At 34.9% G+C, this 27,236-nt stretch overlaps 1 protein-coding gene across 3 annotated transcripts in view; it reads left to right on the top strand.

Moving 5' to 3' along the window:
- Positions 1-27,236, top strand: part of DMD (dystrophin) — a 2,245,117-nt gene that overhangs the window by 749,741 nt on the left and 1,468,140 nt on the right. For all 3 annotated transcript variants that reach the window (XM_030933724.1, XM_030933725.1, XM_030933726.1), the window contains 3 exons: positions 2,525-2,705; positions 22,863-23,008; positions 26,510-26,722. In XM_030933724.1, coding sequence (XP_030789584.1) covers positions 2,525-2,705; positions 22,863-23,008; positions 26,510-26,722 — 540 coding nt within the window. The remainder of the gene's footprint in view (positions 1-2,524; positions 2,706-22,862; positions 23,009-26,509; positions 26,723-27,236) is intronic.

Genomic DNA, 27,236 nt, shown 5'->3' with positions numbered 1-27,236 from the left:
AGGGCCTTATCAGAATTGGAAGAAATTCATGAACTCTTTCCTGAGAAAAATACAAAAGCTTCCATGAGATAAGCATATAATTTTAAAGGATAAACAGATTTAAAGTAGATACCATACTCTGGAGGACCAGCTATACCAAATCCTTTTATGGAGATAATGGCTGATTGTTAACATCTTTTCCAATGCTGAATACTTCAGTTGAAAATTATGTCTTCTATGATTTATTCTCAGAACGTTAAGGTCTCAACTGAATGTTTGCCCAAATGTTTTATTAGTTTCAAAGTCCCCTTTGTTTTTCAGAGCACACTTGGCCATAATGTTGGCTCTTTCTATAGCCACCTGAACAGGAAGAATGGCAGCCCTGTATCTAGACCAATTATAAATCAGGTTCATAGTAGATGCCAGTGCTGCCATTTGTAAATCTAGTATACAAAATATATGTATATATTTCTGTACTGTAAATACAGAATATTACCCTTTACCTCTTGTCTTATTTCTTATCCGTGGATATATACCAACTTTCTAGCGCTTGTTTGAGAGGATTTATATTTGAATGAGAAATACAGGCCATCTCCCCATTTTGCTAAACATCTTTAATCTTCACCCACCAAAAAGATTGAATCATCAGAGAATATTTTACCTGAATCAACTCATACTGTTATAACCACATAAACACATTCCTCTGAAAGCTGTATTTATATTTTTTAACATGAGAATAAGTGGCATTGTGCATTAGTTAGTGTTGCAACCATGACAGAATTTATGTGATAAATTTCTCAGCCACTCCTAAGACAAAAGTTACTCTCTCTCCAAAAGATTATGAGTGCTTCCATAAATACATTTTCTTTTTTTTTTTTTGCCTTTTCACTTTGATTTTCAGGAAGCTCAGATTTAAATTCATTTTAGAATTGCTATAATTCTTTCCATTTTCTCTTCTGATAGGCTCATGTTCCAATTTTTAAATTTCAAATATCCTGTTTTTAAATATTAAATAGTAACCTTGAAGTATTTTTTTCTAAAGACTGCATATATATGAATTATAAATAAGCAGCCATGATAATAACACTTTTAAAAAGGGCAGTGAAAACTTTCTCAGTTCAAATTATATGTGCATTAAATACAAAAAATTCCTACTTCACTGGAAACAAGAGCATGAAAACATTTATGTAGAGAATAGCATGACCAAAAGAAATACAGTGCTAGCCACGACTTCAAGCCGCATATGTAATTTAAAATGGTCTAGAAACTACATTAGGAAAGGATAAAGAAGCAGTAAATGAATTTCATTAGTACACTTTAGTTAAACTGATTTATCAAACGTATTATTTCAAAGTTCAATCACTATTTTAAAACTTTGAGATTATGTTCTCAGCTTTCTTCAGAATTAAACGTATTTTGTACTTTCAATGTATCTAAATTTGGACCAGTCGTATTTCAGGTGACCCGTAGCCGCGTGAGCTAGTGACAGCGTAGCAAGTGTTCATGTGATTTTATCATACAATCCAGGGTACTATGGAGAGCAAAAGAGGGTGCTACTAATACTTATGCCAGGACAACAAGAAGAAATGTGGAGAGTCACAGTAATTTAAATAGTGGCAATTGGCCAGGCACAGTGGCTCATACCTATCATCCCAGCACTTGGGGAGGCCAAGGTGGGCGGATCATGAGGTCAGGAGTTTGAGACCAGCCTGGCCAACATAGTGAAACTGTGTCTCTACTAAAAATACAAAAAAAGAGCTGAACATGGTAGCGGGCGCCTGTAATCCCAGCTACTCAGGAGGCTGAGGCAGGAGAATCACTTGAACCTGGAAGGTGGAGGTTGCAGTGGGCCAAGATCGTGCCATTGCTCTCCAGCCTGGGCAAGGAGAGCAAGACTCTGTCTCAAAAAAAAAAAAAGTGGCGGTTGCCTGTTTGGTCAGGAGAACTAATGAGACCATACAAAGGATAGAAGATTATAGATATATTTTTATATGTGTGTGTATATATACACACATATAAGTATTATATATATTATATATGTGTTTGTATGTAATCTATGTAATTATATCAAAATATATTTATAATTTAGTATACACATATACACATATGTAGTTATATATATAATTTGTATTTTGCACAAATGAAAGAGAAAATATTGTTGAGTGAGCTTAGAATTTGAAGCAAAGGCACATCATTTTGATGTAAAAGGGGAGCAGCCAAACACCTATGTTTGATTTATGGAAAGGATTGAAGGTCATGCATAGTACTTTTCCACTGCACACATTCATACCCATTAATGCTCTACATTATGTCATCTTGAAATTTAAATATCATTATATAGGATGATGCATACTGAACAAAGAGCCAACGTATCCTTAAATGGATGGTCTGTGATAGAGGCTTATCTACACTGTCATGGATGTTTTTTATCAGATATTTGTCAAGGGTATTAAGCTAAACTTGCCTTACTGCTTTTTAATACCTTCTTTTACAAAATGTAACGTATACAAAGTAAAAGTGTTACTTTCCATATTCTATGGCACAGGATGAAGTCAACAGGCTATCAGCTCTTCAACCTCAAATTGAACGATTAAAAATTCAAAGCATAGCCCTGAAAGAGAAAGGACAAGGACCCATGTTCCTGGGTGCAGATTTTGTGGCCTTTACAAATCATTTTAACCAAGTCTTTTCTGATGTGCAGGCCAGAGAGAAAGAGCTACAGACAAGTAAGTAAAAAGCCTAAAATGGCTAACTTGACATTTTCCAAATTGGTTATTTGTGGGGAAATCCGGAAAGTACTAACATGAAACAATGATTTCTGTCAATGGAACCGTTCTCCCTACAACCTATATTAACAAGGAATGAAATACCGGTGTAGCAGATAAGCTGTCTTTAGATTTTTTTTGTCCTCACAATCATTTCTGACTTTGAGAAACAAATAAAAGATGTTTTATATGGGCGTAGCTTCTCCTTGGTGGATTCTAGATTTCAAAATCAGATGTTTTGAATATAGAAGAAAATAAAAGAGCAATTGAGGTCATATGAATACACTTTCATTAAGTCTAGCTCGCTGTACATACAAAGATATTTGCTAGGCATCTTCTAATACTTCTGTCAGTTTATCTGAATAGTATTATAGCTTTAGCATACATGCGGCAACTGAAACTAAGCAAAGGACAAATTATTCTTTGGGCTACATTTTACTACTGGATCACTATAATTACATAAATCCTATTTTTTCCTTTGATGATAAAAGATAAAAGTGGAGCAATTATGCAAATTCATACCATGTGACTAGCAAATTTTTCAAGATGTTTCTTTTGTCTCTTACTGAATTGCTTTAATAAGATGATGTTAATACATAGTATTTGCTCCAAAATATCTCTACTCATCAACTTAATTTTAAGACAAAAATTATTTTCAGAGACAGATTCATGACCACCTTTATGAAATAGTAAATGGGTTTTTGATTCGCTATATACATGCATATATGTGTTCATGTGCACACACAAAAAATTATTGAGTAAAATTGGGTTTGAAGGCATTAAGATAAAAGTAATTTTCTGAAAAAAATCTCTGCCCCAAATTTGTTATGAGCACAGGAACATGTGTTTGTTTTCTACTACAACTTTAATTAGTTGGAAAATACATTATCCTATTGCTTTTCTTTTTAAATATTTAAGGAATTCACCATATAATATCATTTCCAGAATTAATGTGGTGATGCACAAAGCTCTTCTCATTTCCCAGCTTTTCATTTTTATGAAAATGAAATGAACTAAATAAAACAAAGGATAAATACTTTTTTTTTTTTTTTTTTTTTTTTTTTTTTTTTTTTTTGTACTTCAAAGTCATTTTTGCTAAGAGGTTTATTTTCCTGTACAGGTAGTAAAACTTTATAAATAATACCAGCTCCCTCTAGTGGATTTCAGTATACTCGTTGCTGTGCCTCTGTAAAATCAATTTGGGAAAATATTTTAAATGTCCTAGATTTTCAAATATTGACCTATTTAACAATAATGTATTTTCACTTGTCATAAAATACATAACCCCCCCCCCCTTAAAGTTAAATACACTTAGTGGCTATGCAGTAATTGTTGGGCAAATGTGTCTTTCCACTGGAAAATTACTTTATATATACCTCTTAATCATATTAAAGTTCAACTTTTTATCGTTTACTTTAAAGATGTTCAGAATAGCAAGGTTTGATAATTGAGATTTGTCTATGATGCTATAGTATAAATATGTAATAGTATATCATCTCTGTTCATACAGCTGTCCGTCCATCCATCTATCACTATCATCTGTCTTCTCTTTTTTAAATTGCATACCTACACATGATGATTGTTTATAAATCTTCCTAACCTTTTCACTGCATTTATATTTAAATAAATTGTCCCCATTTCCACTTTACCAACACATCTTTAATGTTATTATTCACCCTTTTGGAATGCTTGTCTAGATTAATAAATAACCCTTTAATTAAATATGGAATATATATAGTGAATGAAAAATATAGCATATGAAATTACATAGCAGTTTATTTTGTTAATTTGTAATTACTTCAAATAATTGCACATGTGTAAGCATTGTCCCCAAATTGGCACCAGGGAGTAAATCTCATTTCTTGTATTACTCCACAGTACTTCGGACATATTAAGTATGCAGGAAATAAGAGCTAACGGAAGTGCCTAGGCACCCATACTGGCATTTATTTCCTCTTTACTTTTTTAAACTAGCTTTTTCACACAGAAACCTGGCTTTTAAAATATACTTTCAGTGGAGAGAAATGGTATAAGGAATTGGTAGTTGTTATCTGACATAAGTGATATGAGAAAATAATATAAAAAGATAAAATTCTTTCTATTTTCAAAGTACTTTTTAGTCTATACATAACTAATTTGTACATCATTTTACCTAACTCTCAGAGAGAAACACATTGAGTATTTGTTTTTTATTACACCTATATCACAGGTAAGCTAATGGGGTTTGAATAACTGAAAGGATGGATAATGGGATGCTGTAAGAACTAGATCATATACATGAATGTTCATAACAACATTATTCATAATAGCCAAAACATAGAATAAACCCAAATGCCCATCCACTGATGAGTATATGAAGAAAATGGGCACATCTATACAAGGCAATATTACTGAGTAATAAAAAGGGATGAAATACTGATACACGCGACAGCATGGAATACCCTTGAAGACATTATGCTAAGCGAAAGAAGCCAGTCACAAAAGACCATATGCTATATGATTCTATTGATATAAAATGACCACAATAGGCAAATCTGTAGAGGTAGAAATACGATTAGTGGTTGCCTAGGTCTGAGAGGATGAGGGGGTGGAATTGTTTCCCATGACAATTGATAAAATACTTAACTAGAAACTGAAGACCAGTAAACCCATGTTATATGCTAGATGAATATAGAAACACAGCATCTAGTCTGTTGTAGATAATTGTTTCAACAAAGAAAAAAATGAACACTTATTTCTAAATGTAAGTAAGGAAAAATGTTTGTGATATAATTTGAGTTTCTTTCATTAGCAATGTGGAAATCATGTCACCATGATTATTAGGGATTTTGTTGGTTTGGTTTAGTTTTGCAAAAATGGAGAAAATGGCAGTATTAGTTATGACAAAGCCAGTGTTTTGTCTGTCCTAAAGTTTCAAAATGATTCTCTTCTATTCTACACCATTAGATTTCTTTCAAAACAATGTCTTGCTCACTTATTCACTAATAAATTCAAGAAATATTTTTGAACACCTGGTATATGCCATAAGAGTGCTGGGCACTAGGTAATATACTTGGTGGAGAAAATCAAGAGCAATATGTCTTCATGGAGCTTATTGAAAGAAAGATAATAAAATTGAATATCTGAATATTATTACAGAATATAATTACTTTGGGGTCTGAAACCATGATTCTGGGGAGATGATGTTAGAGCCAAACCTGGAGAACGTGCAGGTGCCAGCTGTGTGATAAGTTGGAGAAAGGACATTAGGCGAAATGAAAAGAAACACAAATAACCAAAGGTGAAGAATGAGGGCTTGGTATGTCCAAAAGACATAAGGGAGGCCAGAAGTGCTGGAATGTAAAAAATCAAGGAAAGATAAGGACAAGATGAGGGTAGAATGGCTCAAGGCCCCCATGAACTTCTATAAGAGATTTGGATTTAAGAGCAGTTGACATTTCCAAAAGAATTTCAATTGAGGAAATTAAGTAACCTTATTTGTATTTTTGAAAAACCCTCTAGCTGGTATGTAAGGGAGAAATGGAATACACGTCTGAGGAGAAGCAGGAAGACTTGTGGAAAGAATAGCCACACAGAGGAGAGTCCACTGAACCTTAAACTACAGTTGTGATAAGATTAAGGAAAACCAGTTCAACCCTTGAAGATGTGACGATCTGGGGAGATGTAGTGGGGAAGATATTCTTGCGAGGATTGAAAGAAAATAACATTTACCTCTTACAGAGACAGTAGAAGAAAATTTTAGGATAGGCAGCAAGGATGCTCTCCATGGCCATAATTTCAAGCTCTGTGGTTTGTCTCTACCCCTCCCTGTTAGGATGCTGAGACTGGGAATTAAAACAAAGATTGATGTGAACTAACTTTTCTAGCTGCAGGTCAGGAAATTGACCTCATTTACTTTATTAAAATTTAAATTTTTTTATTTTAAAATTTTATTTTTAATACATCTACGCAAAGGAATCTTTTGTTCCAGTAGACACATACTCTGTTGCATTGCTCCTTCACTCCAGAAGACAGATAAACTGTAAATGTTCCTTTTAAAATTGTGTTATTTTTATCAATACCATCAAGAGCAAGAATAGCAGACATATTTGTTTAAGCAAGCTATGTGCTTATTGTGAGATAGAAGAATTGTTCACTGACCTCAAGAATCATGGGAAAACTCGCTAAATGCCAAGTTAAAGCTATACATATATATGTATATACGTATATATACATAGTGTGTGCGTGTATGCATACATACACGCACACACACATATATATATACACACACACACACAAATTATGTGACAGGAACCTCATACTGTTTTCCAAAATGGCTGTACTAATTTACATTCCCACCAACAGTGTACAAGTATTCTTTTCTCCACAGCCTCTCCAACATTTATCTTTCATCATTTTGAAAGTGGCTGTTCTAATTTTAACATATGTAAGGTAACACATCATTGTGATTTTCACATTTTTCTGATGTTTAGAGATGTTGAGCATTTTTTCACGTATCTGTTGGCCATTGGTGCCTCTTATTTCAAGAAATGTCTGTTCATATCCCTTGCCCGTTTTTTAATCAGGTTATTTGTTTTCTTGCTGTTGAGTTCTGTGAGTTTTCTATATATTTTGGATATCAACCCCTTAGCAGATATTTGGTTTGGAAATATTTTCTCTTGATCGGTGAGCTGCCTCTTCACTCTGTTAATAGTTTTGTTTTCTGTGCAGAAGCTTTTTAGTTTGATGCAATCTAATTTGTCTGTTTTTGCTTTTGTTGTCCATGCCATATCCATTTCAGCATTATTCATAACAGCCAAGATGTGGAAACAACCTAAATGTCTATCACAGGATGAAAGGATAAAGAAAATGTGATATATATATATATATATGCACACACACACATATAGGTAGATGTATAGTGATATACATATATAGTGATATATAGATTATATATAGTGATATACATATATAGTTATATATATATTCCAATGTCTATATATGGTATATATACGCAATGGAATACTATACAGTCTTTAAAAAGAAGGCATTTCTGTGATTTGCCACCATGTAGGTGGAACTCGAGGACATTGCACTAGCTGAAATGAGCCAGGCAAAGAAAGACAAATACTATATGATCTCACTTACATGAGGAATCCAAAAAAAGTCAAATTATAGAAACAGAATAGAAAGGTAGTTACCAGAGACTGGGGGGGAGAGGAAGGTTGGGAAAGGAAAGGTGTTGATCAAAGGCTAGAAAGTTTCACTTACACTGGAGGAATAAATTCTAGCGATCACTTGTATTGCGTGGTGGGCACAGTTAATAAAAATCTGTATTTCAAAATTAGTAAAAGAATAGATTTTAATATCCTCATCACAAAAAAAGATAAGTTGGGCCGGGCGTGGTGGCTCACACCTGTAATCCCAGCACTTTGGGAGGCCGAGGCGGGTGGATCACGAGGTCAGGAGATCGAGACCATCCTGGCTAACACGGTGAAATCCCATCTCTACTAAAAATGCAAAAAAAAAAAAAAAAAAAAAAAAAAAAAAATTAGCCGGGCGTGGCGGCGGTCGCCTGTAGTCCCAGCTACTCGGGAAGCTGAGGCAGGAAAATGGCGTGAACCCAGGAGGCGGAGCTTGTAGTGAGCCGAGATCGCGCCACTGCACTCCAGCCTGGGCACAGAGCGAGACTCCGTTTAAAAAAAAAAAAAAAAAAAAAAAAAAAGTTGGTGAGGTGAATATGTTAATTAACATGAGCGAATACCTAATACCATAAAAACCCTAGAAGAAAATCTAGGTAGTACCATTCAGGACATAGGCATGGGCAAGGACTTCATGTCTAAAACACCAAAAGCAACGGCAGCAAAAGCCAAAATTGACAAATGGGATCTCATTAAACTAAAGAGCTTCTGCACAGCAAAAGAAACTACCATCAGAGTGAACAGGCAACCTACAGAATGGGAGAAAATTTTTGCAATCTACTCATTTGACAAAGGGCTGATATCCAGAACCTACAAAGAACTCAAACAAATATACAAGAAAAAAACAACCCCATCAAAAAGTGGGCAAAGGATATGAACAGACATTTCTCAAAAGAAGACATTCATGCAGCCAACAGACACATGAAAAAATGCTCATCATCACTGGCCATCAGAGAAATGCAAATCAAAACCACAATGAGATACCATCTCACACCAGTTAGAATGGCAATCATTAAAAAATCAGGAAACAGCAGTTGTTGGAGAGGATGTGGAGAAATAGGAACACTTTTACACTGTTGGTGGGATTGTAAACTAGTTCAACCATTATGGAAAACAGTATGGCAATTCCTCAAGGATCTAGAACTAGATGTACCATAGGACCCAGCCATCCCACTACTGGGTATATACCCAAAGGATTATAAATTATTCTACTACAAAGACACATGCACACGTATGTTTATTGTGGCACTATTCACAATAGCAAAGACTTGGAATCAACCCAAATGTCCATCTGTGACAGACTGGATTAAGAAAATGTGGCACATACAGGGGAAGTAGCGGGAGCCGGTGCAGACGTGAACGACTCTGTCTGACAGCTTTGGGGAGAGCCGTGGATCTCCCAACGCGGACGTTGAGATCTGAGAACGGACAGACTGCCTGCTCAGGTGTGTCCCTGACCCCTGAGTAGCCTAGCTGGGAGAAATCCCCCACTAGGGGCAATCTGACACCCCACACCTCACAGGGTGGAGTACACCCCTGAGAGGAAACTTCCAAAGGAAGAATCAGACAGGTACACTCGCTGTTCAGCAATATTCTATCTTCGGCAACCTCTGCTGCTGATCCCCAGGCAAACAGGGTCTGGAGTGGACCTCAAGCAATCTCCAACAGACCAACAGAGAGTCCTTCTGACTGTCAGAAGGAAAACTATCAAACAGGAAGGACACCTATACCAAAACCCCATCAGTACGTCACCATCATCAAAGACCAGAGGCAGATAAAACCACAAAGATGGGGAAGAAGCAGGGCAGAAAAGCTGGAAATTCAAAAAATAAGAGCGCATCTCCCCCTGCAAAGGAGCGCAGCCCATCGCCAGCAACGGATCAAAGCTGGTCAGAGAATGACTTGGACGAGAGGAGAGAAGAAGGCTTCAGTCCATCAAACTTATCAGAGCTAAAGGAGGAATTACGTACCCAGCGCAAAGAAACTAAAAATCTTGAAAAAAGAGTGGAAGAATTGACAGCTAGACTAATTAATGCAGAGAAGATCATAAACGAAATGACAGAGATGAAAACCATGACACGAGAAATACGTGACAAATGCACAAGCTTCAGTAACCGACTCGATCAACTGGAAGAAAGAGTATCAGCGATTGAAGATCAAATGAATGAAATGAAGCGAGAAGAGAAACCAAAAGAAAAAAGAAGAAAAAGAAATGAGCAAAGCCTGCAAGAAGTATGGGATTAAGTAAAAAGACCAAATCTACGCCTGATTGGGGTGCCTGAAAGTGAGGGGGAAAATGGAACCAAGTTGGAAAACACTCTTCAGGAAATCATCCAGGAGAACTTCCCCAACCTAGTAGGGCAGGACAACATTCAAATTCAGGAAATACAGAGAACGCCACAAAGATACTCCTCCAGAAGAGCAACTCCAAGACACATAATTGCCAGATTCACCAAAGTTGAAATGAAGGAAAAAATCTTAAGGGCAGCCAGAGAGAAAGGTCGGGTTACCCACAAAGGGAAGCCCATCAGACTAACAGCAGATCTCTCGGCAGAAACTCTACAAGCCAGAAGAGAGTGGGGGCCAATATTCAACGTTCTTAAAGCAAAGAATTTTAAACCCAGAATTTCATATCCAGCCAAACTAAGTTTCATAAGTGAAGGAGAAATAAAATCCTTTGCAGATAAGCAAATGCTTAGAGATTTTGTCACCACCAGGCCTGCCTTACAAGAGACCCTGAAGGAAGCCCTAAACATGGAAAGGAACAACCGGTACCAGCCATTGCAAAAACATGCCAAAATGTAAAGACCATCGAGGCTAGGAAGAAACTGCATCAACTAACGAGCAAAATAACCAGTTAATATCATAATGGCAGGATCAAGTTCACACATAACAATATTAACCTTAAATGTTAATGGACTAAATGCTCCAATTAAAAGACACAGACTGGCAAACTGGATAAAGAGTCAAGACCCATCAGTCTGCTGTATTCAGGAGACCCATCTCACATGCAGAGACATACATAGGCTCAAAATAAAGGGATGGAGGAAGATCTACCAAGCAAATGGAGAACAAAAAAAAGCAGGGGTTGCAATCCTTGTCTCTGATAAAACAGACTTTAAACCATCAAAGATCAAAAGAGACAAAGAAGGCCATTACATAATGGTAAAGGGATCAATTCAACAGGAAGAGCTAACTCTCCTAAATATATATGCACCCAATACAGGAGCACCCAGATTCATAAAGCAAGTCCTTAGGGACTTACAAAGAGACTTAGACTCCCATACAATAATAATGGGAGACTTCAGCACTCTGCTGTCAACATTAGACAGATCAACGAGACAGAAAGTTAACAAGGATATCCAGGAATTGAACTCATCTCTGCACCAAGCGGACCTAATAGACATCTATAGAACTCTCCACCCCAAATCAACAGAATATACATTCTTCTCAGCACCACATCACACTTATTCCAAAATTGACCACATAATTGGAAGTAAAGCACTCCTCAGCAAATGTAAAAGAACAGAAATTATAACAAACTGTCTCTCAGACCACAGTGCAATCAAACTAGAACTCAGGACTAAGAAACTCAATCAAAACCGCTCAACTACATGGAAACTGAACAACCTGCTCCTGAATGACTACTGGGTACATAACGAAATGAAAGCGGAAATAAAGATGTTCTTTGAAACCAATGAGAACAAAGATACAACATACCAGAATCTCTGGGACACATTTAAAGCAGTGTGTAGAGGGAAATTTATAGCACTAAATGCCCACAAGAGAAAGCAGGAAAGATCTAAAATTGACACTCTAACATCACAATTAAAAGAACTAGAGAGGCAAGAGCAAACACATTCAAAAGGTAGCAGAAGGCAAGAAATAACTAAGATCAGAGCCGAACTGAAGGAGATAGAGACACAAAAAACCCTCCAAAAAATCAATGAATCCAGGAGTTGGTTTTTTGAAAAGATCAACAAAATTGACAGACTGCTAGCAAGGCTAATAAAGAAGAAAAGAGAGAGGAATCAAATAGATGCAATAAAAAATGATAAAGGGGATATCACCACCGACCCCACAGAAATACAAACTACCATCAGAGAATACTATAAACGCCTCTACGCAAATCAACTAGAAAATCTAGAAGAAATGGATAATTTCCTGGACACTTACACTCTCCCAAGGCTAAACCAGGAAGAAGTTGAATCCCTGAATAGACCAATAGCAGGTTCTGAAATTGAGGCAACAATTAATAGCCTACCCACCAAAAAAAGTCCAGGACCAGATGGATTCACAGCTGAATTCTACCAGAGGTACAAGGAGGAGCTGGTACCATTCCTTCTGAAACTATTCCAATCAATAGAAAAAGAGGGAATCCTCCCTAACTCATTTTATGAGGCCAACATCATCCTGATACCAAAGCCTGGCAGAGACACAACAAAAAAAGAGAATTTTAGACCAATATCCCTGATGAACATTGATGCAAAAATTCTCAATAAAATACTGGCAAACCGGATTCAGCAGCACATCAAAAAGTTTATCCACCATGATCAAGTGGGCTTCATCCCTGGGATGCAAGGCTGGTTCAACATTCGCAAATCAATAAACGTAATCCAGCATATAAACAGAACCAAAGACAAGAACCACATGATTGTCTCAATAGATGCGGAAAAGGCTTTTGACAAAATTCAACAGCCCTTCATGCTAAAAACGCTCAATAAATTCGGTATTGATGGAACGTATCTCAAAATAATAAGAGCCATTTATGACAAACCCACAGCTAATATCATACTGAATGGGCAAAAACTGGAAAAATTCCCTTTGAAAACTGGCACAAGACAGGGATGCCCTCTCTCACCACTCCTATTCAACATAGTGTTGGAAGTTCTGGCTAGAGCAGTCAGGCAAGAGAAAGAAATCAAGGGTATCCAGTTAGGAAAAGAAGAAGTCAAATTGTCCCTGTTTGCAGATGACATGATTGTATATTTAGAAAACCCCATCGTCTCAGCCCAAAATCTCCTTAAGCTGATAAGCAACTTCAGCAAAGTCTCAGGATACAAAATTAATGTGCAAAAATCACAAGCATTCTTATACACCAGTAACAGACAAGCAGAGAGCCAAATCAGGAATGAACTTCCATTCACAATTGCTTCAAAGAGAATAAAATACCTAGGAATCCAGCTTACAAGGGATGTAAAGGACCTCTTCAAGGAGAACTACAAACCACTGCTCAGTGAAATCAAAGAGGACACAAACAAATGGAAGAACATACCATGCTCATGGATAGGAAGAATCAATATCGTGAAAATGGCCATACTGCCCAAGGTTATTTATAGATTCAATGCCATCCCCATCAAGCTACCAATGAGTTTCTTCACAGAATTGGAAAAAACTGCTTTAAAGTTCATATGGAACTAAAAAAGAGCCCGCATTGCCAAGACAATCCTAAGTCAAAAGGACAAAGCTGGAGGCGTCACGCTACCTGACTTCAAACTATACTACAAGGCTACAGTAACCAAAACAGCATGGTACTGGTACCAAAACAGAGATATAGACCAATGGAACAGAACAGAGTCCTCAGAAATAATACCGCACATCTACAGCCATCTGATCTTTGACAAACCTGAGAGAAACAAGAAATGGGGAAAGGATTCCCTATTTAATCAATGGTGCTGGGAAAATTGGCTAGCCATAAGTAGAAAGCTGAAACTGGATCCTTTCCTTACCCCTTATACGAAGATTAATTCAAGATGGATTAGAGACTTAAATGTTAGACCTAATACCATAAAAACCCTAGAAGAAAATCTAGGTAGTACCATTCAGGACATAGGCATGGGCAAGGACTTCATGTCTAAAACACCAAAAGCAACAGCAGCAAAAGCCAAAATTGACAAATGGGATCTGATTAAACTAAAGAGCTTTTGCACAGCAAAAGAAACTACCATCAGAGTGAACAGGCAACCTACAGAATGGGAGAATATTTTTGCAACCTACTCATCTGACAAAGGGCTAATATCCAGAATCTACAAAGAACTCAAACAAATATACGAGAGAAAAACAAACAACCCCATCAAAAAGTGGGGAAAGGATATGAACAGACATTTCTCAAAAGAAGATATTCATACAGCCAACAGACACATGAAAAAATGCTCATCGTCACTTGCCATCAGAGAAATGCAAATCAAAACCACAATGAGATACCATCTCACACCAGTTAGAATGGCAATCATTAAGAAGTCAGGAAACAACAGGTGTTGGAGAGGATGTGGAGAAATAGGAACACTTTTACACTGTTGGTGGGATTGTAAACTAGTTCAACCATTATGGAAAACAGTATGGCAATTCCTCAAGGATCTAGAACTAGATGTACCATAGGACCCAGCCATCCCACTACTGGGTATATACCCAAAGGATTATAAATTATTCTACTACAAAGACACATGCACACGTATGTTTATTGCGGCACTATTCACAATAGCAAAGACTTGGAATCAACCCAAATGTCCATCTGTGACAGACTGGATTAAGAAAATGTGGCACATATGCACCATGGAATACTATGCAGCCATAAAAAAGGATGAGTTTGCGTCCTTTGTAGGGACATGGATGCAGCTGGAAACCATCATTCTTAGCAAACTATCACAAGAAGAGAAAACCAAACACCGCATGTTCTCACTCATAGGTGGGAACTGAACAATGAGATCACTTGGACTCAGGAAGGGGAACATCACGCACTGGGGCCTATCATGGGGAGGCGGGAGGGGGGAGGAGGGAGGGATTGCATTGGGGAGTTATACATGATATAAATGATGAATCGATGGGTGCTGACGAGTTGATGGGTGCAGCACACCAACATGGCATAAGTATACATATGTAACAAACCTGCACGTTATGCACATGTACCCTAGAACTTCAAGTATAATAAAAAAATGAAACAAACAAACAAAAAGTTGGTGAGGTGATTAATATGTTAATTAACATGAGCGAATATTTTACAATGCATACACAGATCAAAGCATCACATACCCCATAAATACACAGAATTATTATTTGTTAGTTAAATATAAAATAGTTTAACAGGATATTTTGAAAACAGGATTGCTAAGTGGATAGAGCTACTTTTAGAAAAAGAGGGAAAATTCAGCAAAAGAAAAAACTCTTACATTCTAGTAAATATTTCTGTAGTGTGGTAGTTTATACTTACACAAATTTGGTTAGAAAAAAACAGCTGACCTGGAAAATAAATCAATTGTCCAGGAGGTGAAAAATAGAGCAGTACTTATGAAAATGACCCCAATTTCAGTTGGTTCATTGGAGATTTATGACTTTTAAAACAAATTCTAAGGTGGCCTTAGATCAAATTCCTATAAACCCATCTATTTCACTCATGTCAGACCACACCTAGTGGCCTTTGTAAGAATGGAGCCTGAGCAGCAGGGACTTACAGCAGAGCAAGTGGCATAAGCAAAAAGGCATGAAGTAATTAAATGGCATATTTAGATTGGATGATAGAATATTGATTTTGATAGGGAATTGGGCTAAAATGTTGATTGAATTCCCAATCACAAAGATACTTGTATTTCAAACTAAGGAAACAACTTATATGTTGGCATTAGAAATTCAAGTTATACTCAGACTTCCTTGCACTTCTAACTATCTGAAGGACCATTTCTAGTATGTTAATCATCATATATCATGGGTCCTGTCTTATTTCTTGACACCTTTGCCAGTGTTCATATTTTGGAGAAATGCTTACTTTTGTCGTGGTCTATGTCATTTAATAAAATTTGGAGCCTTTGCTGATTGCATTATCTCCTTGACTTTAGATTGATCACGGGGAATAGGAAAAAGGTGGGATCTGGTTGGCATGGAATTAAAGGCTCAAGTTGAGCATTTTTCCAAAATAGATATATGTCATTAGTTCAACTTCTGCACATATGTGCAATGCATTTTTTCCCCACAGGTAATGATGGGGAATTCAAGTTGGACTCGATTTAATATTCACAACAGGACTTTACATGTTTTTAAATGCTGTCGCTATTAAGACTACTAACATATCATCTCTTTCTCTCCCCAAATGGATTACATGGGAGCCTTTTCCAGCTTCTATATAAGCACTATCCAATGGAAAAATATTATGAGCCGTATATTTAATTTTAAATGTTCTAGAAACCACATTAACAGATGAACAGGTAAAAGCCATTTCAAAATATTATTGTTTCAACATAGAATCAAAATTTTAAAATGTAGAAGTAGGTTTACATTCTTTTTGTATGAATTGTCCAATATCTCGTGTGTCTTTATGTGTACAGAACATCTCAACTCAAACTGGCCCCATTTCAAGTGCTTAACGGCCACGTAGCTGGTTGCTACCTTATTGGTTGGCACAGTTATGTCTTCCTTCTCTCTGCTGTACATTCTCTGATGCTTAAGTGCCTATTTTCTGAGTAGTTCTATTTTTTAAGAGGAGAGATTTTTTTTTTTTTCAGTGAAGTGTCATATATAACCGACTGTTCTGAGATCTCTTTATCATGATAGTTATGTCTTTCAGAATTTTCAATAGAGGTCTCTGTTTACTTTGCTTTCCAGTTAAAGTGGTTTGCCCTTGACATAGACTCATGTGTGTTAGAAAACGTAGCATCTAATTTCATACTTAGCTCTTTTGTTTGTAACAAAATAGTCTTGCTTTGTCTCTCTTGGTCTGTCCTTTGCTCTCCTCTTTTTTCTCGCTTCTTTTCCCTTTAGCCCCTCCCTCTTTTAAGAGTTAAAGACTAGCAGTTTTTAAACAAAAGATTCAGAAAACTTCTTTTTTTATATTCCTATACTATAATTTTAGATGTCAGTTTGCCAATACTTTATCACTTCCATCCCCCATATAGCTATATTAAATGTGTAGATATTAATGGAATATATACATTTTTTACTTTTCAAGATAAACAGTAGTATAGGATAGGAGCTCTTAATTTTTATTTTCCCAGTAATTTATAGTGCATGCTTCCAAGCTTGCGATCACTTATATTAATTTTAATTTTGTTGAATATATTTCACTAATAACACAACAGATATCTGCATTTTAAAAATGGTCCTTTAGCAACAGAATAGTAGAAACTGTCATACGAATACTTTCTTTTGAGATAAAAGTTACATATTTATAAGCAATATATTGGCTAAATGTTAAATCTTCAGGCCATATTTTTCCTGAGTCTGTGCTGAGTCTAATGATGTCAGTAGAACTCTTGAGGTCTTTTAAGATGGTAGGTTATTAGATTGGATATGTTTATTGTCTTATTGCTGTCAGTAAAGATAAACTTATCTGTTGGATTATTAATCTCTATTTCTACATAAAAGGAAACAAAGTGAATTTCCCTAGATGGAGCTGGTCTATTTCTGCTCCTATGTTGTGATCACAAGGGCAGCATCTACACATATCTCGCCGACTAGTAGGTTGGCCAGCTCATACTGAGTTTGCCCTTGGGTTCATTGGCTCCTGTGTAAGACTTTTTCTTTCTTCTTATCCAAAACAGATTTAGAATTATTCACTGACATTCCCCGGCATGCATGGTTTAAATGAGATACTCTAAATCATTGCAAATTTGTCAAGCATTTCCTGAACCTTGATAGCAATCCTTGCTGTCATTACATAGTGTCGTTACATTCCACATAAGAAAATCAGAAAAAGAAATTGTGATATTTATGTTTGTAGGGGTGTGTTTTTTTTTTTTTTTTTTTTTCCAGCTTGCCTCGGAAACTACATTAGATGGACAAATTCCCCAACTAATCTTTGGAAGTTTATTTGTTAAATCTACGAAAGAATTCCCAAGAGATTAGATTTTTTGAAATGATCAGTTTCACATGAATTTAATACCAAATTAGGGTGAGGATTGGAATGCAAGGAGGAATTAAAAATATGCATGTTTTAATTATAGTTTACCAATGTGAAATGATTCCCATGGGATTCAGTTGTTGGACCATTTAGCGTAGATACATGCAATAAAAGTTGTAGAGGTCTATTGAATAGAAGACTAGTAGCAGATGAAAGGATCTCATCCCATGTATGTTGCTCATCTTTGGCACTCAAAAGTAATTGACACATAATCACTCAGCCTCAGTTGTGTTAGGTGATGGAGAACGGATTGAATGAAAACTATGAGCTTTGAATTATGACTATGGTAAAATTAAAACTTTATATTATAACCAGTGCTTATGATTCTGAGGAAAATACTGAATTCTCAGTTCAAATTTGATGTAAATTTGATATTTTCTATTTAAACATATTAAACATACATTTTCATTGTTAAAATAATGTAGTTAATGAATTAAATTCTGTAAATATGTAAATAATGACAGCATAAACATATTGCAAAAGGCAGGTAATTTTAATCATATTTAAGATGTATGTAAAGGCCAGGTGTGGTGGCTCACACCTGTAATCTCAACACTTTACAAGGCTGAGGCAGGAGGATGGCTTGAGTGCAGGAGTTTGAGACCAGCCTAGGCAACATAGGGAAACCTTATCTATACCAAAAAAAAAAAAAAAAAAAAAAAATTAACCTGGCATGGTGGCACGTGCCTGTAGTCCCAGCTACTCAGGAGGCTGAGATGGGAGGATCAGTCAAGCCTGGGAGGTCGAGGCTGCAGTCCTGCCTGGATGACAGAGACCCTGTCTCAAAGCAAAAAAGATGTATATAAACAATCTTTGTTACCTTATTGTATAACTTTCTAAAATATAGCTGGTATTTTAATGGTCAGTAATCTTTGAAAATATGTAGCTCAGTTAGTAGCTCATTTCTTCATTGTTTTCTGATGGCCTGTGTCATCTCCATAGTTTTGGGAGCTAATTTTTTTCTGCACTTTCCACTTTTACAAGTAGTTCTGTCTTCTATCAGAACAGAGTGGAATTTTGATTTAGCTCTCAGTGGGGGGACTTCAAGTCTTGTACCTGAATACCGATCAGAAGTTATACAGAAAAAAATCAATAATTCAGAGACTGAAGTGTTTCAATTTTCATTAAATAAACCAGAAAGAAGTTAAAGAGGAGACATGTTCAAGTTCCATTAAACCAATTTTTATGAAGCTTATGGTTCATCCAACATACCGCCTTGTGTCTGCCCATAGTCTCCTCTCCTTCTAGATCATTTGCTGAAATTACATCTCAGACACAATCATTTGCTTCGTTGTGACTAAATACTTCACTTTACTTTACTTCACTGTTATTTATAAGGTCCCTTTTGGACTTTGTTTATTAATAATCATCTAGCAGTCACATAAATGCATCTGCCACTCTCGCCACTCCTCTTCAACATAGTGCTAGAAGTCCTAGCCAGAGCAGTCAGACAAGAGAAAGAAATAAAGGGTATCCAAATCAGTAAAGAGGAAGTCACACTGTCAGTGTTTACTGACTGTATGATCGTTTACCTTCAAAACCCTAAAGACTCCTCCAGAAAGCTTCTAGAACTGATAAGATAATTCAGCAAAGTTTCTAGATACAAGATTAATGTACACAAATCAGTAACTCTTCTATATAACAACAGTGACCAAGCAGAGAATCAAATCAAGAACTCAACCCCTTTTACAATGGCTGCAAAATAAATAAATAAATAAATAAAATAAAACGACAACAACAAAAACTTAGGAATATACCTAACCAAGGAGTCGAAAAACCTCTCCAAGGAAAACTACAAAACACTGCTGAAAGAAATCATAGATGACACAAACAAATGGAAACACATCCCATACTCAAGGATGGGTAGAATCAGTATTGTGAAAATGACCATACTGCCAAAAGCAATCTACAAATTCAATGCAATTACCATCAAAATACTGGCATCATTCTTCACAGAATTAGAAAAAAACAATCCCAAAATTCACGTGGAACCAAAAAGGAGCCTGCACAGCCAAAGTAAGACTAAGCAAAAGAGAACAAATCTGGAGGCATCACACTACCTGATTTCAAACTATAAGTCCACAGTCACCAAAACAGCATGGTACTGGTATAAATATAGGCACATAGACCACTGGAACAGAATAGAGAACCCAGAAATAAACCAAAATACTTAAAGCTGACCGATCTTCAACAAAGCAAACGAAAACATAAAGTCAGGAAAGGACACCCTTTTCAACAAATGGTGCTGGGATAATTGGCTAGCCACATGTAGGAGAATGAAATTGGACCCTCATCTCTCACCTTGTACAAAAACCAACTAAAGATGGATTAAAGATTTAAACCTAAGATATGAAACTATAAAAATTCTAGAAGATAGCATTGGAAAAACCTTTCTAGACATTGGCTTAGGCAAGGATTTCATGACCAAGAACCCAAAAGCAAATGTAATAAAAACAAAGATAGGTAGCTGGGACCTAATTTAAACTAAAAAGCTTTTGCACAGCAAAAGAAACAGTCAGCAGAGCAAACAGACAACCCACAGAGTGGGAGAAAATCTTCACAATCTATGCATCTGACAAAGGACAAATATCCAGAACCTATAACAAATTCGAATCAGTACGAAAAATACAATCCCATCAAAAAGTGGCCTAAGGACATGAATAGACAGTTCTCGAAAGGAAATATACAAACGGCCAACAAACATATGGAAAATGCTAACATTGTGAATGATTAGGGAAGTGCAAATCAAAACAACATGCAATACCATCTTACTCTTGCAACAATGATAATAAAAAAAATAAAACATAGTACATGTTGGCATGGATGTGTTGATCAGGGAACACTTGTACACCGCTGGTGGGGATATAAACAAGTACAGCCACTATGGAGAACAGTGTGGAGATTCCTTAAATAACTAAAAGTAGAACTACCACTTGATCCAGCAATCCCATTACTGGGTATCTACTCAGAGGAAAATAAGTCATTATTCAAAAAAGATACTTGCACATGCATGTTTATAGCAGCACAATTCACAGTTGCAAAATCGTGGAACCAACCCAAATGCCCATCACTGAACGAGTGGTTAAAGAAACTGTGGTGTGTGTGTGTGTGTGTGTGTGTGTGTGTGTGTGTATGCATATACATATATATGTGTGTGTCTATATATATGTATGTATATATGATGGAGTACTACTCAGTCATAAAAAGGAATGAATTAACAGCATTTGCAGTGACTTGAATGAGATTGGAGACTATTATTCTAAGTGAAGTAACTCAGGAATGGAAAACCAAACATCGCGTGTTCTCACTAAAAAGTGGGAGATAATCTATGAGGACACACAGGCGTTAGAATGATATAATGGACTTTGGGGACTTGTGGGGAAGGTTGGGGGGAGGGATAAAAGACTACAAATAGGGTATAGTGTATACTGCTCAGGTGATGGGTGCACCACAATCTCACAAATCACCACTAAAGAACTTACCTATGTAACCAAATACCACCCGTACCCCCAATAACTTATGGAAAAATAAAAAATAAATGCATCTGGTTAATAGAGAAACATATTATTTATATAAATTAAAACAGCAAGATTTTAAGTACCACAAAGATCTTTTAATAAGAAATCAGAAGTGCTTAGATTAAGTATAATCTCTTAACATTTTTATGAGTTCCCAAATAATTGCAATATAAGCATATTGAATAAAATTACCAATTTCTAACATTTCAGTATCCATTGCCAACACACTCTAAAATTACCGCAACCATCTGAATACTACATTAAATACATGCAAAATACTTTCCTATAGTCTTCTCATTTAGTGTAGAAGGAATTGGTGTATTGAAATGAGATTCACATCCCAGCAATTAAAATAATATGATTTAGATTATGTTATTTGATGTGATGATATAAACCAGGACTTTGCATTGTGATTTCATGTATTTAGAAACATTAGTCATTATCTGTTTAAATATGGCTGCTCCCACATTCTGGGATGCATATATAGTAGACTATTTTACTGTGTTTTCTTTTTGTGTCTCCATGTTTCATTCCAGGTATTTGCTTCTGAATCTTAAGGTTTAGTAATTCTCTATTTACCCCTGTCAAATTTGCTGTTAAGCCCATGCACTTAGTTCTTATTTTTCACTTACTATATCTTTAATTCTAGAATTTCTTTTGGATTATCCATAAAATATGTTTTGTCCATTTTATGATTTACAGTTCTCTGCAGCATTCTCAATCTTGTGTCTAATCTCTTTCAACATGGTCAATGTAGCTACTTAAGTCACATTTCATATATATACATATACACACATACTTTAAAACATATAAACTTGTATGTGTACACATACTGTATATCTCTATATAATACTTTCCCTAATATGCTTATGTATTATAATTGTGCATATAAAAGTATATACATACACACACACATATGCCTCTTTAATAGCCTGTTTTCTCAATTGCAATTGGGATTAACAATGTATACACCTCACAGGTTTATTATAAGAGTTAAGAATGATAATATATGTATGGGATTATTATTAGATTTCTTGATACATATAATAAGCATACATAAATAGGTTTTGTTTTGGTAAAATTAGACATGACATGATATAATTTAAAAATCAAGGGCTTTGGATAATGATACTATTTTTTTCCAAAGGCAAATGATAACACTGAAAGACAGTAGCCTTTCAATATCCCATACAATTGGACTCTGCTCGGTTTCTCCAAATACCATCTGTATCACCTTGGGCAAATGACTCAGCTTCTCTGTTTTTCTGTTTCCTGACCTTATAAAATGAATTGAACAATATAGATTTTTCAGGCAGTTTTGTGAATTTAATATTTATAAGGACCCTGGCATACTACACATGTAGCAGGAATGTATCTTCATAATCATAATCATATTCAAATACATTTTTCAGATACTCTAATTTTGCTAATATTTGAAACTAGTAATATAATTGAGTTTGCTGACAATGTAGGAAAACATGGCAAAGTGTGAAACAGTTAAGTGATTCTCATTCTTTTTTCCCTTTTGATAAAGTTTTTGACACTTTGCCACCCATGCGCTATCAGGAGACGATGAGTGCCATCAGGACATGGGTCCAGCAGTCAGAAACCAAACTCTCCATACCTCAACTTAGTGTCACCGACTATGAAGTCATGGAGCAGAGACTCGGGGAATTGCAGGTCTGTGAATATTTGAATGTCAAAACAATAAAGCATGCTTATCAAGCATTCACATTGATAGAACCTTTAAATAATAATAGAATTTAATTCTGGTAAGTATGGTAGTTTACTCATTGAGCAAATGAAAACAAGAGTTTAAAGTATTATGTATGCATACACTCTATCTATGGATATATATACAGGCATATATATATATATATATATATATATATATATATATATGCAGTTTTTGAAAACAATTGTGTGATCTGTTTGTGAAGTATACTTTTAATGTAGCATGCATTTTCAGACATACTGATTTTGATTATTAGAAACACCATTGTTTTATTCCCTACCTTTGCTTCTTTATTTGTACCTCCTGTCACATTCTCAAATATATGGGTATAATCATTGTGCAGTCATCCCTTTGTATCCATGGGGAATTGGTTCCAGGAACTCCTATGAATATCAGAATCCACAGACACTCAAGTCCTTGATATGAATGGTGTAATATTTGCATATAACTTATGCACATCCTCCCATATACTTTAACTCATCTCTGGATTACTTCTAATATCTAATACAATGTAAATACTATGAAAATAGGTGTTATACTGTATTATTTAGGAAGTAGTGACAATGAAAAAGTCTTACATGTTGAATACGGATGTAATTATTTTTTCAAATATTATCTATTAGTAGTTGATTGAATCCACTGATTCAGAATCCACAAATATGGAGGTCTGCCTATATTTATAAAAATAGTTTAAACTTAAACATTAATTTTATGTAATAATGTAATGAGATATTTGAATTCTAATAGCTACATTTTTTAACATCCTTGTATCAGGAAAGATATACTAATATGGGAAATGAACGAAATAATTTGTAAGAGATTTTAGAATACTTTTCCTACTTTATTTGTTTTATTTCATTTTTAGACAGAGTTTCACTCTTGTTGCCTAGGCTGGAGTGCAGTAGTGCTATCTCGGCACACTGCAACCTACGCCTCCTGGGTTCAAGCGATTCCCCTGCCTTAGCCTCCTGGGTAGCTGGAATTATAGGCATGCGCCACCACGCCTGGCTAACTTTTGTATTTTTAAAGTAGAGGTGGGATTTCACTATGTTGGCCAGGCTGGTCCAAACTCCTGACCTCAGATGATATGCCTGCCTCAGCCTCCCAAAGTGCTGGGATTACAGGCATGAGCCACTGTGTCCAGCCCTTTTCCTACTAATTTTAAAATACTGCATAATATATTCAATAACTTTTTATTTCTTAAGACATGAAAACATATGAGTTATATTTAGAAGCTGAGATAATATGTGCCCTTTAAGAAAAATGTTTTAAAAATTCAAATTTTAACTTTATCATATAGAATCTTTTCCTGAGAATTAAATATTTTGTCGAAGTAATGTATTCAACGGAAAATATATTTAAGCAGCTTTCATTATATATTGTCCTATTTAGATATTCTATGATACCAAATGGTAGCTGTTTAGCCTTTTTTGTTTCCTTTTGTTGTAGTTTTTAATGCTTGGCATAATGATTCCAGAGTCTATTTGGAAAAATGTGTGGCCTAATAGAACTAATAAACTTTAAAAAATAAGAATAAAAACTTGCAACAATAAGGAGAGTGAAGAAAGCACACAAGAAAAGGCAATTAGATGAGCAGAAGACACTATTTCCACTGAAAAAAAAAATAGAGAAGAAAGCAATCATTCATAAATATTATTGGGAAATGTATTAATTAACAAAAAAATAACGTATGAACATTTCCCCCAAAGTTACACCAAAATAAAAACCACATACAATAGAATGTTCAAAAATGTGGGGAAGCATAAACTTTGGAAAATGTTTAAAATAATAATGTTATAAAAATGTAGGTGGAGAAGCTTAAAAATCAATGGAAGCAATCGTAATCACTGTAAAAACACCAGAGACAGTTTTAAAGAAATATGATACCAAGGAAACTTTTTTTTTTTTTCTGTGAGTAAGGAAGAAAGTCTTGAGTAAGGTATCCTCCCAAAAGAGACATATATGAATAATAAATCTATAAATAATTGTAACTTAAATTGTAAAGGAAGAAGTAAAAAAAATTACAAAATGAGATAACTTTTTTGCATACTAAATTGTGTACACACACACAAAAGATATAAGTATGGATTTGGAAGTGGTGAACTAAAAATTCTCTCTTACTGCTGGAAATGTAAATTCAGTATGAATTCAATATGAATTTTACTGAGGTTAACACTTCAGTGCATCCTAATAACATACAATAATGTTAATATAATTTCCAGGAAGTCTATATCTTATGGAAATAATCAGAATACACTCAAAGATATAAATGGAACTGGAGATAGGATATTGATGCATGGATGGATGGATGGATGGATAGATAGGTAGGCAGATAGAGATAAACATAATTTACAGGAGTGGAAAACTAGAAATCAATTTGTAGAACTAATAATGGAAATTGTTAAACTAGAGAAGCCATTACAATTTTTGTTTTTGAAAAAACAAAAAATTGACAAGGACAAATGCTCACAATAAAATAACCTAGCTCAAAGTATAGTTACATGCTAGGTATTGTCTAAATAATCAGTCCTAGGGGAACAATTTAAAACAGTGAAATAAAAGTAAAGTAAAAATAAATAAACAAATTACTTAAGTACCACCAAATAGGCATAGGATACTATGAAACTATAAAAGTTAGATGTTTGACAAATTTTGGTTGATATAGGTCAAATTATGTGAGAAAGAATAACTGGGTATGTGTGCATATATGATCATATATTTAATATTTAGCTCTACATAGAACAAATTGATAATTTATATAAAATGTAGTTCTGTTTTTTCATTTTTTAAATGAGCCTTTATTATTTTATAAAGAGAAAGTAACATTTAAGTAAATATTGAACAGGGGAAGCCTAAAGTTGTCATCCAATGTAAGAAATTGCATGTGTTATACAGAATAAGTATAAATAAATTTTATAAATTCTCCACAAAATTAGCCTTGAATCCCACCATAATATACATAACAGAATAACATTTTTTGAAAATATGAAACATTAAGTACATATTCAGTAAGTTTTTCTATTCCATATATCAATATTATTAGCTATAGTTTTACATAGAGTTTACTTTCCTGAAAGCTCAGTATAATTAACTTCAACTCCATTAACTGTATCACAATTGCTGTTATTTATATATATATATATACTTAATTCAGTAAAATTAGATGCACCAAAACTCTTTGGCTCTGTAAGATATAGTTTTGAGATATATTTGTTTAGAAAAATGCATAGGGAGTGTTAAATAAAATATCACTAAATAATATGCAGGTTACTCTTAGGATAATATGTAAAATTTAAATTACCACTAGATGTTTATAACTGATATAAGATCATCTACTTTGTTTACATGTTTGAATCATAGATTTCATTTTAAGAATAGTAAATTTAACAAAAACTCATCAATTATTCATCAATTAGTATAAATGTATTTAAAAAATTGTTTTTGAGGCTTTACAAAGTTCTCTGCAAGAGCAACAAAGTGGCCTAAACTATCTCAGCACCACTGTGAAAGAGATGTCAAAGAAAGCCCCCTCTGAAATCAGCCGGAAATATCAATTAGAATTTGAAGAAATTGAGGGACGCTGGAAGAAGCTCTCCTCCCAGCTGGTCGAGCATTGTCAAAAGCTAGAGGAGCAAATGAATAAACTCCGAAAAATTCAGGTAATTCAAGATTTTACTTTCTACACTCATTTTTATGTACTTGTTATTTTCCTAACAATACGCTGTAAGCTCTAAAGGTACATAAACATTTGACCTCCAGCATCTTTCAAAGTTAGTGATAAGATGAAAAGACATGAGTCTTTTACAAAGGATGGTGATTTGCTTATTCCTTATAAGAAAAGAATAAGAGTTTTCTCAGTTTTTTTTTTTTTAGAATTAATTTGCTATTTGCACCATTACCAATAAGAATTAAACATGTTTTTAGTTTAATGATTTTCAAAACCAATCATTCATTTAGTCTGGTTGTCTTTTAAGATACAGGTAATCATTTATCTTATGACTAGAAAACAGTTATATATATATATATACATTACACAGATGTATAATGTAATCAGTATATGTATAATGTATAGTATCTATATGATTATTTCCTATATTACCTTTTGTTTCTGCTGTTTTGCTACTTATAAAAAGTATGAGTAAACTATGCTGCCTACAGGTGCTATTATATATA

The sequence above is a fragment of the Rhinopithecus roxellana genome, chromosome 7 (assembly GCF_007565055.1).
Source record: "Rhinopithecus roxellana isolate Shanxi Qingling chromosome 7, ASM756505v1, whole genome shotgun sequence".
Classification (NCBI taxonomy): Eukaryota; Metazoa; Chordata; class Mammalia; order Primates; family Cercopithecidae; genus Rhinopithecus; species Rhinopithecus roxellana.
Note: the sequence above shows the minus strand (reverse complement) of the source record. Positions and strands in the feature narration are given on the sequence as shown.